Consider the following 19,324-nt stretch of genomic DNA (forward strand, 5'->3'; position numbering starts at 1 on the left):
AACAAATTAGATAGGTGGTCATTACCCCTGTGTGTCACTGAAAAGCGGGACATCTATAGTGTCAAGTCTAAGTGGATTCTTCTCTTGCTCACCAATGGTAGGTTAAAAATCAACCATAGTTTAGTCTGCTTCATGTTTATGTCAGTATAGCCTTTTCTCCTCTGGAGTTCAAGTTCCTTCTCCTCTTCCTCTCCCTCCTCCCTTCCAACAGTGCCTAATACATAGTAAGTACAATATGTCTCAAGGTGTTTCCAAGCTCTCAATCACACAATCAACAGAAGCCTCTCAAATCTAGACTAGCTGCTCTTTGCACTGAATCCCCTATTACCTTCCTTCTTGGTTTATTCCCTCATTTTGCTGGATTATTTCTATAAATAGCCTAAGGTATAGCACAGGAGGTAAATTTTTCAAATTTCTTTATGTACAAAATATCTTATTCAGCCTCCACTTATGACTGATAGTTTGGCTAGATACAAAACCTTAGGGTGAAAATTATGTGCCTGAAAAACTTTGGAGGTATCTTTCTAATGCCTTCCAGGATCCATGGTGTTGATGACAACTATGATAAAGTCAGATTTTAACTTTTTTTTTTAGGTGACCAGTATTTTTCTCTCTGGAATGGATGTATCCTCTCAGTAGTTTATTCTATTTTATTTTTTCAGTATTTTAAAATTTCACAATGAAGGGTGTCTAGGTATGAGTCTATTTTTGTTCATCTTGCAGCTATTTTCAATCTGAGGCCTGATGTTTACTTTCAGCTGTGGGGAATTTTCTTGCTCTCTGACAGCTTCACTCCATTTTTTTTTCTGGGTCTGGAGTTTCTAACAGTAACATGTTGGATCTCCTAGATGCAGCCTCTCTAACATATTTCTATCACATTTTCCATTGTGCCTTACTTTTTTATATACTGAGAAATTTTTTTAATTCCTACTGAATTTATTTCAGCAACCATATTTTCATTTCCAAGAGACCTCTTTTGCTTTCTGACCATTCTCTTTTTAATTAACACCCTAGTCTTATTTTATAGTTGCTAGCTCTTTTTAAACCTCTCTCAGGATACTAATTAGGGGTTTTTATTAAATTATTTTGTTCCCTAAATTGTCCCTGGTCCTACCAGGATATGTTTTCACTATTTTTCCCCCTCTCTCATGTTGTAAGCTTTACTCAACTATCAGGCAAATGACAGTTATTTTCTATTTAAGAATGAGCGCAGAAAGCTCCCTGAAGTCAACGACTGATTGGCTTCTTATGCAGGAAGAAGTGGGGAGTAACTGTAATAGGATCCCCCCCAAACACTCTTTTCTAGGGTGTAAAAACTCACACTAGCTGCCCTAGTTCTCCCCAGTTTCACTGTTTTCAAAATGAAATCATCTCTTTTCAGGAGCATGAGGGCGGGGCTGGGAGTCCACTCCTCCAAACACAACCCTTCAGTGAGCTCCCCTATTTCAGTCCACTTTTAACTAACTCCACCCTCTCTCCTACACGTGCATCTGAGCATGGAGCTGCTTCTGCAGGTGGGGTCAGATTCCTCCTCAGCTGAAGGTGGTCCGTGTGCATATTCTAGGTGATGGTTTTCCTCTGTTCTACTGCTTCAGTTTCACACTCTTCCACTTGTCTTCCGTCTTTCAAAACTATGTTGAAATCTCTTGATTGTTGTGGGCTTATATACTTAAACACTTTGATACCATCATTTTAGTGTATTGTCAAAACAGACAAGAGCTGAAAGGGTTCTCAGTGCATTCTGACTCTGCTATTCTGTGGTCACAGTGGTTAAACTTCTTGGTCTTCCCCAGTGTCTATAACTGCTTTTAGAAATACAATCTCCTGGTCTACTCGTGAAGGAAATGAATACAACACATCTAAAATGACAAGGAACGCGGGTTAGATGCTCTAGGGTCTTGTCGTACTCTGCAACTTACTAATAAACCACTTACGTGCTACAAATTGTAGGCGCTCATTTATAAAACGAAAGGGGGTAACTCTAAATGAACTATAGATTACGCTTACTCTAACATTTCATAATTTTCTAAGTTCTTTTCTTAAAATTTCTCTATATTATCATTAATTTTAATTAAAAAAATAAAAATCTAACTTTCTCTTTTGAAAATCAAATAGTAATTTCCATAGTCCTACAATAATGGGATAATTAGTTCTGAAACCTCTCAAGTTTCATGTTCTATATGAAAAGAAAATATTAAATAATTTTTAAAAATTAAACATGGACTTTGTAGCATAAAGACAAGGTCCCCCCAAATGGTGTTCCCTTATTTACTAGAAATTTTCAGCTCTGCATTAAAGTTGAAATAAAATAAATGTATTATTTTTGAGGTTCAAAAATTTGTTATGAAAATCAATTTTTCTTTTATGTCCATACAAACAAAAGTATGGAATGACATTAGTTATCAGGTTTATTAGGTAATATAATGTAGCTTCTTGATATTTTTTATTTTAGGAAAGGAGAATATCAACATTAAAACTTTTTTCAACTTTACTTTTATTTAAAATGAGGTCATATTTTCCTCTTACAAAAAGAGAGTTTAACTAGAACTGCCAATTTTCTCATCTGTAAAACAAGAGCACTGAATCAGCTGACTATATTCATTCAGAACTCAATTTCTTTATCTTATGATCACTAAGGTTCTCCCTAAATCTAATATCCTAAGGTTCTAAGGAAAGAAAAATATATTACTAATGACATGTTTTGATTTTTATTTCTTAGACTTCAAATGTCCACCAGTCACCTTGGTCTAAGCTTAAGGAACCATTCAAGGGGATACAATGCAGATGGGAGAGGAAAACAGAACCCTCACACAAGCTATGCAGTGTTGCAATCAGGCTTCCGTTTGAAAAATAATCTTCTCTAGAGCTTTAAAGCGATAACTTTGTACCTGCAATGCTTCTTGTTTCAAACTGATTTTCTCTGGCTCTTCCTGAATACTTTCTGAGGAATCATCGACCTCTTCGATTTCTGAGGAGGAAGGACTCTCTACTGTCACAGTCACAGGAAATTCTGATTGCTTAAAGAAAGAAGACAAGATTGTATAAAAGATAACACAAGCCAGATAACAAATATCCAAATATTAGAGGACATTTAACAAAAGTGATCTGAGGTATCATTATTTATAAATAATGCTCCTTAGTCTAAAACAGGCAATGACTAAGTAAAATTACAGTAACTTATTTTTGCTATGTTACTGTACAGACCTCTGTTGTACATGGTTAGGATTAGTAATGGGAATTGCCCATATTATTTTATTAAGTTTCTTTCACAGAAGCCAAGTGAAGAGCCAAGGTAAACATTTTTTCTCAGATCAACTTTATACTGCAAATGAAAAATTTATTCTTCACCATCAGAAAGAAACAATCTGGAAGAAAATGTAGTTTTTCGGAGGAAAATTCATCAGTAAGGGGACTGATAAAGAATCAGAAGAATAATCAGAAAGTCAACATATCTAAGCTGTGAATAATAAACATTAGAATTTTAAAAAATAAATCACGTACACATACACAACTAAAACTGACCCATCAAAAATTTCATCTTCTCATCACCCTTAAGCCAAAACTAGTGTAATAGTAATACAATTCTCCTGTCAAGCTTCACTGCCACTGCAATGTTGTTCAATATGACATTTCCAAACATTTAAAAACTGACCTGGCCACAACCCCATAAAAGTCTACAGATCATAAAGAAGTGTGCTGGGATTATATAACTACGCAGAAGACAAGTCACTAGGACATCATTTTGACAACAAGCAGCAAACCCTGCAGCATAGGAAAATCCCAACAGGAGAACGAGGCGCACACCCCTCCCTCTGGGCATGCAAGGGCAGGACTGATACTCAAGGTGTCTTCTCTCAATCTCAGCAGTGTTGCCTTTCACAGAGCAACTATGCAGTCTCCCGAGACCACTGGGAAGGAGAATCTGATACTGACAGTATTAGCTTGCCATGAGGCCAGAAGAGAGGGAATGTGTGTGGCCTTGGTGAGAGAGCAGAGGTTTGGGATATGTTGCTTTATATTGGCTTTAAGATCAGGAATTTGTACATATAGCCCGCAAACAACATTTCTTGAAAACGTATGAACATTCTTGAGTATGACAGCTCCAAGTGAGGGGTCAGAAATGGCAGTCAAGTTCGTTTCACTGGGTAACAGCTGATTTGCGGACTGGAGAACAGGCTTCCTTGTTTACAGACATAACCACAAGGCTGCCAGTTGTGTGCCAAATCCACACAACTACACAGTTGCATTGGGAGAGTGACCAGACAAGTTTTAAATAGATTTATTTCAGAGAGGGAAATGCTTCTTGTAAGGCTCTGTCAGTTTAAAAAGCAAAAAGAATGACCATCCACCTTTCCCAATTCAACCCCCTATACATTATAAATATGATAGCTACATACCTGCAACTGATTACATACATCACGAGCTTTGATGAATGGAAAACCCCTAAAAAGATATCAACAAAATAAAGTTATATCTTGATGTAAATACATCACCAGTTAAACCCAGTTAATACAACTATTTAGTATTATGTACAGTATCCATAGAGAATTGTGTATAAAAATAAGCTCAAAAGAAGGACCTGGAGGGCTCTGCTACGGAGAAAACTGAACAGAATTTAGCCAACTGGCTTGGAGATAACTCTCTGAAGTGCTGAGAGGCACATTCAGTTCCTATGTTCAGGATGGTTGAGATTTCAGTCTCACTTCTTTAACTGGTGATATTAATCGTTCTCTAATTTACCACTCCATGTGACAAGGATGGACCTGAGATGAAGTGTCTCAGGAAGAAGATAGGAAACCACAGAGTTGTTAAACTCAAGTGCAAAGACTGGGGATTCAACACTATAGTTTATGCAACAGCAATTCACACTACCATTTGCAAAAAAGTAGTCGGTTGTCCAATGCGGATTATAAACATCAATTTAACATGAGCAACTGAACAGATATTTTACACAGTAACTACTTCAAGTACTATTTAAAATCAATTCTCTTTGTTTTCTTAAGCAATTGTTAATCCCCAATTTCGTGAATACTACCAAGTAAGTCACCTGAAAATCATCTAGAGCAATCTATTTCACTTAGCAAGCCTAAAGCTATAGTTCAACAATTTTATTTACAGTTCTATGACAAAAATTACTATGAACAGCTATCCCCTGGATAAGTAATCAGCTAAAGCTAGTTTGACTCACTAAAGCTGATTTACTGAGTTAATAAGCCAGTTGATTTAGAATAGGTCTAATGCATATTTCTCATCCATTCTGCATTAAACTATTTCCCATGCCTAAGATGTCTTTTTTCCCATTCGTACATATCCAAATTCCTACTTCTGTGCGGTAGGGCTTGGCTCAACTACACCTGCCTTTAGTGAAACTTTTCTCACCTGCACAATTGGAGATAATTTTAGTCTCCTCATGACTCCCACGGGTTACCTCTATTGTGACACTTGAGAAACAACTTGAAACTCCCAATGATTTTTTTGTTTTTCTTCCTTAGAGGGCTCATTAGGCAGAAGCCATGTGTGAGTTATCTTTTCTGCTCTATAGAAAGCACCAGAGACCACCCACATAATAGAAGTTCCAAAATAAAGAATTCTGAACGACTGAAAAAGACAGGGAATGCAAACACGTTACCTGTTCCTTTTTGCACGTTCTGCAGTACGCCACGGCAGGAAACCAGACACACCAGGTGGTAGAGGTTCAGGAGCATAACATTCTTTACCAGCAGAGTGTTTCCTTCCATTACTTACAGGTTTCTTTGTGGCCAATCCTATGTTTGACAAAGCATGATAAGAAGGAATCAAGATGCACCAAAGGTCTATAGAGCAACTGTCACACGTGTACACTTTGAAAGGAAAAATTTTTCATTCTTATGCTAATACAATACCTTTATAAAACCTAAAAATCTTCAAACAACACTTTTTTTAAATTTGTGGTAAAATACACAAAACAGAAAATTTATCATTTTAACCATTTTAAAGTGGACAGTTCAGTGATATTAAGTCAACAGATTTTTAAAACTTTCAGATGGCACCTAAATAAAAGATGTGTTGTTGTCCATTGGTGATTTTAATGTATCTGGTATATAACTAAAGACACCACAAAACTTTTCCTGGGAAATTGGCAGATCATAAACATAAAAAATTTATTTTGCTTTATATTAAACCTTATTGTTTTACTGTTTCAAAATTCAAATTTACTCACAAGAAAGAGTCAGTTTCATATTAGATTTGGTTTAACAAATGTTGCTCCTGCTATTCATTCTTATCAACAAAAAAAAAGACTATTTGTGACTAAAGATAATATGTTCCAGAAAATAAAAAGTTAAGGTCTCTTAGAAACAATACAAACGTTATCAGTAGAAGTGAATTATACCACATTTATATATTCAGGAGAATGTGAAACTTATACCACTGATTGTTAAAGGGTTTTAAAAGCTTTTTATTACACTTGGTAACAAAATTATAGGCTTAGTTGTAAAATCCTGGGTTAACTATCATTTGGAAAATTAAATACACATTACAGTAAACATTTAGAAAATGTTTTTCTAAAATGTTCCATCTAGGTCAACAAACTTGTCTGTAGAAGTCTTTTGTAAGGATAATACGTATTTCAAGTTTTTGTTATCATTGAGAGAAACAAGATATTACCTGAATCAAAAACTTAGGTAAGAATTTCTAAGAAAGAAGAAGGGAACAATGGGAAGGTTGGAACTGGGAAGAAATTTTGTTTCTTATAGCACAAAAGGTAAGTCTTCATTAAAAAAAAAAATCATCCCTCAAAAGCACCACTACTAAAATTATCATCAAAGTGCACCCCAAATTTCAATTGCAAAGTATTAGAAGTAATCATCAACCAGGAAATATTTTCAAAATAATGAACTTTTTATGAAATCTAAACCATAATGTTGGTTAATATTAACATCTCTTGAAATTCATTTATTATATCTATATTCTATAAATTCTCATAAGTATCAAAATAATTATAGTCCTCCTAATATGCATGTGATTAATATTGGCTGTTTTAGTTTTAGCACACTGGAAAACATAAGGGGTATAAGTTCTAGTAGCATTAAAAACAAGAAAAAGTTACCAATTCTAATAGTAGCTTTTCCTTTTCGACCACTTCCCAAAATTATAGTTCTCTTTTTCTGCCTAGCAGCTTTGGATGGTTCCTTCACAGATGGAGAAGTTATCCACTGGTACTGAGAAAGAAATAATAAATATGCCGTTTAAGTTCCAGGTAATTTATGAGGGTTTGATCTTAACTGGAAATTAAGATATTTTAAGTTAATAAAAGGTTTTCAATCTGCATTTCTCAGAACCTAAATTAAAGAATCACACAACGTTTTCAAAGACAGAAAAGCCATTTGATTTGACTAAAAACTTAGTTTTAAGATGGCAGAAAGTACCTTGATAATTTTCTTTTAAGGAAGAAAGAAAAACAAACCATTAAAGAGAAATTCTTCCGAGAGAACTAAAACACATTATATACCTCTGACTTGGCACTCCTTCCATTCTGGAGAACTTTTTTGATAACCGCTTTCATCACAGAATGATCTAAAGTAAAATAAATTGAAATTAGAATAATTATTTCCCAATGAGTGACTATTTCCATTTAAAACCAAAAGCCAACTAATTATTGCTTTTCCCATAAAATTAAATATGAAATCTACATTACGTAATTATACACTTATTTCCCCCTTTGTGTATTCTAATTTCTTGCTCAAAAACCTAAGATGCCATCTTGCAGACTGCCCCCAATGGCTACTATTTTGGCAGCAGCAAAGGTCAACTTTAAACATTTTGCATCTAAAGTGGCTTTGGATACCTTTGGATAGAAAGTACAGTCTGAGCACTGTCCAGACACTTAGATACCTAAAGCACATCTAAGATAACAAACCAAAGTCCTGATATTCCCTCAAAAGCTGCTCCTCCCATCAGCCCCCTTCTTCTAAGTGATACCACCCAGTTGCACACATAATCATCAATGACTTCTCTCCTTGTTACCATTTCCTTCATACCCCACACCTAATCTATCTGCAAGTCTTGTTAGCTACACCCTCAAAACACAACCTGAATTCAACCACTTTTCACTTGCTCCAAACTTCCAACCTAAGCTAAGCCATAAACATCTCTTATTTGGACCACTGTGATAGACTCCTAACTGGTCTCCCTGTTTCTCTTCTTTATCCCCCCAAGTCTATTCTCTATACCAGGTCATCTTATTGAGATACTATTTGGATCATGCCTTTTTCCAGTTCAAAACCCTCTACTCATTTAGAATAATCCACATCTTTACTCTGGCCTTCAAGACTTTACAAGAGCAGACCCCTGGCAGAGCAGACCTCCTTGACCTCATGTCATACCACACTCTTCTTCACTCAGTACTCTGGCCATGTTGGCCTCCTTGCTTCTCCTTAAATACTCCACCCACCTACATGCCTGCATATGCATTGCCTCCTTGTCCTGGAATGTGCTTACCCCAGATCTTCCATGGCTTGCTCCTCTCTTCATTCAGGTCTCCATTCAAATGCCACTTCTCCAGTGAAGCTGTCCCCTAACAAACCTATCCAGTGGAGTCCTACCTGCCCCCCCTCACTCTCCTTACATTAAGATATTTTTGCACTTCCTTCTATCTAAAATTATATTACTTATCTGTTTACTCATTTCTACCTGAACTCCTTCACTAGAATGTAAGCTAGAATGTAAGCTCCATGAGGGCAAGGCTTTTGTCTGTCTGGTTCACTGCTTTATCCCTAGTGCCTAAACCCGTATCTGGCACACAGAAGGTATTAAAAAAATTATTTGTTAAACTGACAAATGAATAAAGTACTCCTTGCAAGAATTCAGAGGTTGCACAAGAAGGAAATAGTGGTTTTGGTGGAAGTAGGCTTAGTATCTAGGTTCACCTCTATTCAGAGTAGAGATAAGAACAATTTACAAGTATAACTCACTTTAATTAGTAAATTATCTGCTAAAAACATAAAGGGAAGTGCAACATTAGAAAAGTACAGTTGACGCTTGAACAACATGGGTTTCAACCTCGCGGGTTCATTGACATACGGATATTTTTCAGTACATATGTACTATCATCCTACACGAGCCAAGGTTGGTTGAATCCACAGATGCGGAACCACTGGCTATAAACTTATACCGAGATTTTCAACTGCGTGGGGGTCGGCACCCCTAACCCCACGTTGTTCAAGGGTCAACTGTATACGATGAGGAAAGCTCAACACATTAAGTTTTAAAAATTGTTAATACGTGAACAAATTCTTTTTGTACTGCTATGTGTTAATCAATTAAAAAAAAAAGTGACCACATACCAACAAGTGGATTTTTTCTTATATCCAGAACGACCAGAGTTCTGTTGGTTTCAAGGGCCTTTAGTAAAGCCTTTGCTCCTTCACTGGTGAGGCCACACTGCTGCAGGTCAAGTGCTTTGGATGAAAGACAAAAGGTCACTTGCTAACTCTATACAGATTTAACATATAGACAACTCTCATTTTCTCACGTGTGGAAGAGTCCTGCACAAGACCAGTCATGGCAGGTTTGTAATTCTGGGTATAGAAAAAAACAGAAACGTATACACACACACATAATGCATAATCCAATTTAAAAACCTCTTCTTGGATGTGCAATGATAACCCTGCCTTTAGTACCAATAAATCATCCAACATATTTTACAATTAAAGAATTGAAGAATAACTGTATATAACCTATGAGCAAAAAACATCACAAAATGAATCTCAGTTCATAATTAGCAAGGGAGGCAGTGGCAGTGTAAACCTCACAAGCAAAAACTGGTGGAGCGCAGAAATGCACTGCATTCTTTTGATCATGATCTTGAGCTCCAAATCACACTTGAAACTAGTTAAAAGGGGAAAACAAAATAGAAGAAATGTAACAACTTTTTTGTTGTTCTGTTAGTTTTAGAACAAAAAGACAAGTCTAAGAGGATATAAATAATAACAAATTCAAAGAATGTGTGAATAGAGAATACATACTAAAAACCCATCATGAAAGTATCATGGTCAAGAACTCTCTCAGTAAAAAGTCAGACAAAAACCGGAACAAATGATCATGAATTCTAGTAGTTCTGGGGCTGAACAACCTACTCATTTAAACAAAAGGGATCATCACAAAAGCACAGGTATTAAAAAATATTACATGAAAGGAAACTATCATGAGTCTTTTTTTTAAAGTGCTGTGTGTACCATCGCATTAAAGTAACTGAAGTCTTTCAACACCCCATGACACACAGAAATAGCAAGTCAGACATATGGATCTGACAGGATATGATACAACCCTTACAAACTCTCACTACAGAAGAATGGACACAGGGTATAATTAACCAACTAGCCAAATTAATACAAACAGCCAGTAAACCTCACTCGTAAATCAAATGAATACAAAATAAACAAAATGTGGTTATTCTCCTATCAGATTAAGCCAAGATTCTGTAATAAAAGTCTTTAAATGTATATACCCTTTTGATCCAACAACTCCTTTTCTAAGAATTTAACCAAAAGAAATAGTCAGAGATATAGGTAAGGATATATATCAGAGTACTATTTGTAACTGAAAAACTGGACATAGCTTATATACAAGAATGGATAAGCTATGTGTACTGTGGCATATTCATATATGAAACACTGAACAGTCACAAAAAATGATGCAGTAGATGCAAATTTACTGACTTGCTAAAATGCCCATACTAAATTAACTGAAAAAAGTTATAAAATTTGGAGTAATCCTACTTGCATAAAAAAGGGAGAGGTACTCATTTTTGTAGTTTTACAGTTTTTTAAAAGTGCTACAAGCCAGTGTTTGTGAGAGGCAGGCTTCCCATCCACTGTTGGGGTGGACTACAAATTGGCATAGCATTTCTGGATGGTAATTTGGCAATGTGTATCAACAGTCTTAAAAATATGTCACACTTAGTCATTCCATTTCTAGTAACTTATTCTACAGAAGTAATCCCGATGGACACAGAGATGTATATACAATGTATTCACATTGTTTCTGACAGGGAAAAGCAAACTAAATCTAATTGCAAAGAATTGATTAAACTATGGGACATCAATACGATGGAATACTACATGATACATCATTAAGTGAAAAAAGCAGGAATATGAAATAGCAAGTATACTACAATTCTATTTTTATAATCCCTAAGTGTACAAATGTATTTATAGAAAAAAAAAAGACTGAAAGTATATACACCAAAATGAACAGTGATTACGTTTGGGTATTCAGATTATAGGCAATTGTTCTCTTGTTACTCTGTATTTTCTATAAAGAATGTATGCAACTCTTAGAGAAAGTTTAAAAGCAAAATAAAAGCTATCAGAAAAATGAGGCTTTAAAAAAAAATCCTATCACAACGTATCATGCCAGAAGCTAAGCATATATAATATTAAAAATTCAATATTTTCAATTTTAGAATTTACCTCTAAGCCATAAATCCTCACTAAGAGATTCTGCAAAAGCACTTGCACCCAGGTCACCAATGAGCGTGTTGCAGTTCAGAGTGATGCGCCTCAAACCAGCCATACAGTCAAGATCAGGTCTCCTGTAACGAAGACTCTCAGCCCAGGTTTCTTCATGCCGTCTGATAGTCTGATACTTCAAAGATTTAATGGGATGAAATTACGATGCTTGAATAAGGAAACACGGTGTTCCTACTGAGTATGGCTTATTATGTCAGAGACTTACACACACACACATCAAGCATATATGCCAGGAGAATCAACCTGAGAAATTAAACAGTCAGTTCTGGTTTAAGAGTCCAGTGACCCAGATTCTAGTTGGTCAGTGATTAGATTCCAGCCACTGGATGACCTGTTCTTGAAGAGTTATGTAAAGTTGGACAACTCAATTACAGTCCATGAATTATTTTCCTTATCTTCTAAGTCAGAGAATTGGCTCTAAATTCTATCATTGCTGAGGCTCTAAATTTCATCATTCCGTCCTCCTATGGTCTCCAAACACCTGACTGGGCAACACATAAGAAAACTTTTTAATATGCATCTTATTTAGTAACAAATTATATACACGAAGTTCTATACATATAATTTATGTACATTTATGTAATTTATGTACATTATAAACTACACAGATATTTTTTAAATGATACAAAGGTAAACAGGTTCTAATATTTTCTTTTCCTAACTCCTAAGGCATTATTTTTATTTATTTTTTAAAAATATTTATTTATTTATTTATTTGGCTGTGCCGGGTCTTTAGTTGCAGCATGCCAGATCTTTCAGTTGTGGCATGTGGGCTCTTAGTTACAGCATGCATGTGGGATCTAGTTCCTTAAGCAGGGATTGAACCCGGGCCCCCCGCATTGGGAGCACAGAGTCTTAACTGCTGGACCGCCAGGGAAGTCCCACGCATTATTTTAAAAACTATATTTACAAAATGGATCTCACATGCTCCCTAGGATATGCACACCAACTTCAGAGGCCTGGACTATGCACAGCCAGTTGGATGCGCCTTGGGAAAATAGTGGTTTGACATTTAACCACAAGTATTGTCTTAAAGACATTCAATTCTTTATATTCATAAAATAAATTTTGGTAACAGGGAACACTGACTTTAAATGAAAAAAGTCGTATTACATTCTTGAAAAAATAAGACTCAGAGTGCCTCTGACACTCTAAAAGGAAAATCATTAGTGTCATTTTTCTATTAACAATAACTTATAAAAGCTACAAGCAGAAATAACAGCAATCACTTACACAGTGCTTAGTATGTGCCAGGCACTATTTATACAAATTAGTTCATTTAAACCTCAGAATGAGGCATAGAGGTTAAGTGATTTGTCCATGGTCACTAGCTATGAAATGGGAGAAAGGGAATTTGAACCTAGGCCATTTGGCTTCGGCACCCAAGTTCTTGACTGTTTTCTACCCCAGGGGTCAATGGACTTGCCCTGTATAGGCTCAAAGAATTTTCCAATTATTAAAATCTAAATTTAAAAATTTCCATCTTTGTGGGCTATACAGTTTCTGTTGCAACTACTCAACCCCACTGGTGTAGGGTGAAAGTAGCCACAGCTACCATGTAAACAATGGGTGCGACTATGTTCCAAAAAAACTTTCTTTACCAGGCGACGGGCTGGATCTGGCCCACCAGCCATAGTTTACCTATCCCTGATCTGCACCATCAAACTATTAAAAAGGCTTCATGTCAAATTATTAAATAACTTTAAGCCTAAATACAGTAATTATAACCACTGTAAAGTTGTTAAGGCATGATTTTAAAAACTGTATTTACAAATTGCTGATGTAGTGATTTTTATTAGTTTATAAACTACATCAGCTAATAAACACTGGATTCATTTAAGTCTTGAAGACTATAATGGCATAGTTTCTTCAGAGTATCACAATAAATGTTTTCAGTAACTAAAAATACATGAAAGCATTATTATGTATTATATATTAAATCTCTGATTTCTAAAATTAAGTGGACTATCTTTACTAAATGGTAGAATCCTGAACTGAAAACTGGTCATATTCTTTCAACAAAACGAAAGCTGCACTCACATGTATCAAAAGACAAAAATTAACTGCCATCTGTATCAGTATATTAATATGCTTCAATCACGTATGTTTTCATGAAAGTTTAAACATAAAATCACCTTTAAGATCTTGGCCATGTGATCTGCTCCCTGCCATGTCAGATTACACCCCGTGAAGTTTACTGTCTTAAGAGTGATAGAGTTCTTTATACCTTGACAAATAACTAAAAGGGAAAAAAAAACCACACACACAATAAGATGAAGAGCCTATACATTTGTCAATCTTGACTTATTTGCTTTTCTTGAGTCAATTGGAGGTTTATAGCCACATTCTTGAAATCATTAACTACAATCTTCCCAAACAGGTAATTGACGAACAGATGCATTCGAAAACTTGTCAGTAACAGTGTTATTCCAGTTTACAGCAACAGTTTAATTCTATTTAGATACTAAAACTGAATACACTGAATACTGCAAACTTTATTCCCAACCACTAAAGTACTACATACCTTTTGAGACATAGGCAAAAAAAGAAAAACCTAAAAAGCATAAGACTCTTCCTATTTTCATTTCCAGTGATACATCCCAATCTTGATTATCAATCAATGATTTAAACGTCAACTATAAACCCAGTATTTTATTAGGTGCTATGCAATATACTAGAGCAATAGAAGATAGAGGACCTCAAACCCTCTGTTCCCTCAAATTGAAAGGCAGGCTTCCTGACCCCTCCAGAACACTACTGGACACAGGGAACACACACTAATGTTTCAGGACCCCAACCAACAGTCACCTGCTTTGTGATTACTTCCATGATACACCCCCGCCAACACCACTGAGTTTACTGCTGCTACGGGACGTTACATATATTTCCTATTTTAACACATACCACAGTGCATTATAATTATGATTGCAGACAGATGTTTTAACAATTTAAAGATAACGATGACTTTTTTGCTCTTTACATCTTGCTATTTCCCTTCCCATAATATTTCTTGAAGAGAAACCATAAAAATATAAACAAACACAAAAAACATAAAATATACAAAATGTGTGGTTTGTGGCTTAACACAAACTTAAGCAAAATTAGTTCTGAGAGTATCCAGCATGACAAACTTCCATGGTACAAATGAGAATGGACCAAGGTTTGAGCAGGTACAGGAGACAATCCAGGCATGAACAACACCAAGAAAAGGTAGACAGGAAAAGGTAGACAGACATAGTGTGTAGGAAATTACGAGACCAGTCTGATGGGAAGAGACTTAAACAAGACTGAAACTCACTTTCTAAACCTCCATCTCCAATTGGACAATTCGCAAGACACAGGTGCACCAAAGTGGCCGATTTATTCAATCCCTTTAATGGGGAGAAAAAGTTTAAAATTTTATTGGTTTAGTATGCCCCAAAAGCAGCTATCAAATGTTGGCAGGACACAATGAAGGCTTACCTTTGTTAACATAGTTAAGTCTCTCTCTCTCAGAACTAGCCCATTTAGCTCCAGGTTCCTTAGCGCACCCGACGCACTTACACAGCATTTAAGAGCTTTACACAACTGGAAGGTCACATCTTTATTTCTTATCGCAGGAACACGACTTCTGTAAACTTTATTTCTGTCAGAACCTAAAGCAAAATTATTGTAAAATGAGTGATTTAAACCATACATTTTATCATCATTAAAAAGCATCCAAAAAGAAAAAAAAAGCATCTGCTCTGTGCTAAGGATTAGAAACGACTCCTGCCCTTAAAGCCTTCATTAAGGAGGGACATGTGTAAACTCAAAATTTCAATCACATGAGATAAAGAAACATAACCTTTATGCACAGAGATTCCTTTGGAGGCAAAAAGTTATATCTAAGTGATGGCTTCATGATAACCCTGAAGTAGAATCTAGAAAGATGAGACTATGCAGAGTTGCAGTAGGAGGTGCATTAACTGCACAGGGAGAACCTGTGCAAAGACACTCAAGCCTGACACCTGCTGGGCACTGTAAATACTGCAGGTGGGGATGACTAAAGGCCAGGGGGCCAAGTGTGAGAAGAGACAGAAATGAAAATAGAGTTGTTGGCCGTAACAAGCCTGGGAGAGAGCATGGCTTGCATCCCACAGGTGATGAGGCCTGGGGCTACCACTGGCTGAGTAAGGGTGCCTCCGCTGATTAGGAAAAGGCGCCCTGCTGCTGAAAGACCGATTAGATAAAGGGAGTGATCACAGAAAGCTCCCCTTCCTCAGGGCCAAAGAGCCCCAGGAGGCTTGGCCGAGCACAGTTCAGACTACACGCCTCTGGGCGGAGCACACGCTGGGCGGCTAGGATGCACTAACTCTGTGTGGGCAAGCCATTAGCAGCGTTATTTTACGCGTATCTTTTCATGTTAGAAGATCACTCAACCCGAGTAGGCAGATGAACTTAGAGGAACTGAGCCCAGGGGCCGTGAAACCACCTAGGAGCTTCTGCCATAGTCCGGGCAAAATGTAATATGGATGAAGAAGCAAATTTAGGGGGCCAAAATCTACAAGCTAGACCCCCTGGATGCAAAATATAAAGAAAGTTCAGTGAAGGGACTCTGAAGAGAATGGGCTCTGCAATAAATTTTCCTTACATTCAATGTAAAGTATTAGGCAAAATTAAGTACACTGGCCTTTAAGGTCCCTTCCAGCTATAATTTCTTTTGATTTCTAACTTATTACTCTGGTTAAGTAAAGTCCCTTCAGAGGTACAGAACAGTTCTTACACCTGAATGGGATGCAAAGAATAATCTGACTTCTCTTCACCAGGGGATGAGTTGAAATGTCCTTGCAGAAGAGATAACACATGGTGTGAACCCCAAACCCTAGAAATGACAAGTATTCATGTTTTTGAAAACAAAATGTTTTCAAACATTTTGAAAACAAATGTTTTCAAAACATTTGTTCATTTGTTTTCAAAACAAATGAACAAATGAACAATCATTTCCTCTCCTAAATCTTCACACCCTTCCTCTACTGGCTACTTTCTCTCAGCTTATAAACATCCTCAAATATACCCACTTAAAAAACTCTCAGACCTATGATTCTTTGAATCTTCTTGTGGGTAACCTAAGTCTCTTCCATGCCTTCAAACACCTGTCCTCCCCAAAAAGCCCAGATCTGTACCTTGGGCCCAGACCCGTCTACCAGGCCCCTCTAAAGCACTGAAGATGAAGTAAGATCCTCTCCCCACCCCCAATCCCTTCCTACTGTGCTCTGTATCTCACAAAAAGATGCAGCTGTAAACTGTCACCCACGCTTGCTGCCCTCACTTTTCTAACTGGTCACCAGGCCCCACCCATTCTCTCTCGGATCTCCAAAATCCAGTCCAACCTTTTATAACTTAAGTGGGACCCTTAGATTACAATTCACCCTGCACCCAATCAACTGCCTTCCACACGGAGGTCCGAGTGAGCCTCTAAACCGGAATTCCATCTCACTGTTCTTCAGTGTTTCCCACAGCCTTCAGGATAAACATCCAAACTTCTGACAGGACAAACAAGGCTCCTTTCTGTTGGGCCCCACTAGGTCTCCAGTATCAAATCTCATTTCTTTCCAAACCCTGAGTTCCAGTCCTGTACCTTAGTTTTGCCATATTTTCTTATATTTCTCAAACTCTGACACACACTGCTCCCTCCTGCTACCCCAGGAGCTTCTACATATCCTCAGAAAGGATGGCACCTCCTCCAAGAAGCCTACCCTGAACTTTCCCTTCCAAGATTCTGTGTTCTGCAAAGCAGAAAGGGGGGCGGGGAGGGATAAATAAGGAGTTTGGGATTAACATATGCACACGACTATATATAAAATAGATAATCAACAAGTACCTACTGCATAGCGCAGGGAACTCTACTCCATATCCTGTAACAAACTGTACGGGAAAAGAATTTGAAAAAGAATGGATATGTGTATAACTGGATCACTTTGCTGTACACCTGGAACTAACACAATATTGTAAATCAACTATACTGCAATAAAAAAAAATTAAATTAAAAAAAAAAAGATTCTGTGCTCTGTAGCACCTGAACTCACTTCTTCCAGAGCACTGACTACTGTGCTTGTGTTTACCCGCCGCCCAGTAGAAGGGGAGATTACCTAGGGAAGAAGCATCGTCTCCAGCAGCCCTTGGTTCTGACAACTCATTGAAGTGCCAGGATACTTTACACACATAACCTGCTTAATTAATTCTAAGAATCCACAGAAAGAGTGGTTTTTAATGTCATTTTACAAGTGTGGGGATTGTAGTTCAAAAGTAACCTGCCCAGGCCACAGAGAGCATAAGCCCTAGAATTCAAACCCTAAGCTGCCTTCACACCTGTGCTCTTCCCACTATATGATACGACTATTTAAAAAAAAAATTTTTTTTTTTCCTGAGCCCCGTTTTAACGGAAAGGAAATGAAGCTGGGATATATCAATTTCCTAATCGCTTTGGTCTGTACCGACAAAGTCATTCAACAGACCAGGTAACATCTGTGGAACAATTAACGATGCTCTAAACTGTGCTAAGTGTTCTACATTGTAAAGTCTACAAGCATTAACGGAGTGCCTCCTCGTAATCGCCACAGAGAGTGGGACCTGTGAAGCCCATGCCACAGATGAGAACACTGAGACCTAGAAGCCTTAAGGCACTCGGCCGGGGTCACCGAGCCGGCAGGAGTCCTAGGCCGCACGCCCCGTCTAGTGCACGCACACCCGGCCACTGGGCACCGGTTCTCGTGCCCACCCTCCACCTTGCACCATCTAAAACCCCGCTTCGCAGCGCCCACACGAGAGCCCCTGGAAGCGGGAACTACAAACCTGTCTCGCCAAGCCATGGCTGGAAGAAGCTCTTGATACAGATCAGGGGCAGATCTTTATTAATCTTGAGGGTGCTCAGGAGCGGCGCCCAGTCCACCCCGCGGAGGCGGTCGGCGTTGAAGTCCAGCACGCCCTCCCGCAGGGAAGCGCGCACGGCGGGCAGAGGCACCGAGTCCTGCAGCGCGCACAGGTACTCATAGTGCGAGGCGAAGTCGGCCGCGCTGTCGCGGCGCAGCTTCACCGAGTGAATCATGGCCCCACCGCGGCCTCGGGGGACGCTGCCTGAGGATACGATGCCCACACCCGCCTGGGGACCCCGGCTCGCCTCCCGGCCCCTTCGGCGCCTACCGCCCGGCGGCTGCGGCCACACAGCGTGCGCAGGACCTGCGTACCAGCCAGAAGAGGGAGGGCCACGGGCCCCAGCTAGGCCAGTCTCTCAAAGCCGCGCTCCCGCGCCGCCTCCCTCGCCGCAACGCCGGCCGTTGGCGCCAACCTCATCGCCCTCCGCGCCGCGGGGCTGCGGTTCAAGCCGGTTGGCGGCCCGTGGGGGGCGGGGCTCGTGACGTCAGTGCGCTCGCCGTGCGTCAGCACGCAGCCCCGCCTCCCATGGAGACCCGGCCTGAGGAGCAGAGGCGGGAGCTTCGAGAGTAGGGCGGTGCGGAAAGTAGGTAGTTTGGAGAATTGGGGGTTTCCAAAAAGCGTTTGCTGACTGATCCAAATAAAAGTGAGATATGAGTGTATCGATGCATTTTAAAAGTAGTTAAACTCCCGATAAGTGTCTGTGCTCGCCCCTCCCAGGAGAGAGCGTGCACTCCGTGAGGGACACTTGAAAGGCTGAGTGAACGTCTGCCTGTGGTCCGTTACCTCTTTCATGGGTGTTCTTAATTTCTGTAGTTTCTGCTGACTTGACAAGGTGGTTGGCAAATGGTGACGTGTTCCATGCATTCAGGACATGATCGTGGTTACTAATAATCACTTTGTTTTGTACTGATAATGATGGC

At 38.6% G+C, this 19,324-nt stretch overlaps 1 protein-coding gene across 13 annotated transcripts in view; it reads right to left on the minus strand.

Annotated features, from left to right (window-relative positions):
* The window catches only part of CEP78 (centrosomal protein 78), a 39,585-nt gene extending 20,706 nt beyond the window's left edge, over nucleotides 1-18,879 (minus strand). For 5 of the 13 annotated variants that reach the window (XR_014266088.1, XM_082470948.1, XM_082470944.1 and 2 more), the window contains exons 1-11: nucleotides 18,324-18,706; nucleotides 14,973-15,145; nucleotides 14,809-14,881; nucleotides 13,646-13,749; nucleotides 11,451-11,625; nucleotides 9,324-9,437; nucleotides 7,490-7,554; nucleotides 7,088-7,199; nucleotides 5,630-5,765; nucleotides 4,398-4,443; nucleotides 2,889-3,017 (exon numbers count right to left, since the gene is read on the minus strand). Coding sequence is in view for 12 of the 13 variants with exons in the window: in XM_082470948.1 (XP_082327074.1) it covers nucleotides 2,889-3,017; nucleotides 4,398-4,443; nucleotides 5,630-5,765; nucleotides 7,088-7,199; nucleotides 7,490-7,554; nucleotides 9,324-9,437; nucleotides 11,451-11,625; nucleotides 13,646-13,749; nucleotides 14,809-14,881; nucleotides 14,973-15,145; nucleotides 18,324-18,576 (1,380 nt within the window). In the remaining variant the exon portion in view is untranslated. The other 8 variants (XM_082470942.1, XM_082470946.1, XM_082470945.1 and 5 more) reach the window with 8 other exon arrangements.
* Nucleotides 18,880-19,324: the final 445 nt, after the last annotated feature.

The sequence above is a fragment of the Balaenoptera physalus genome (assembly GCF_965194825.1).
Source record: "Balaenoptera physalus genome assembly, chromosome: 7".
In the NCBI taxonomy this organism is placed as follows: domain Eukaryota; kingdom Metazoa; phylum Chordata; class Mammalia; order Artiodactyla; family Balaenopteridae; genus Balaenoptera; species Balaenoptera physalus.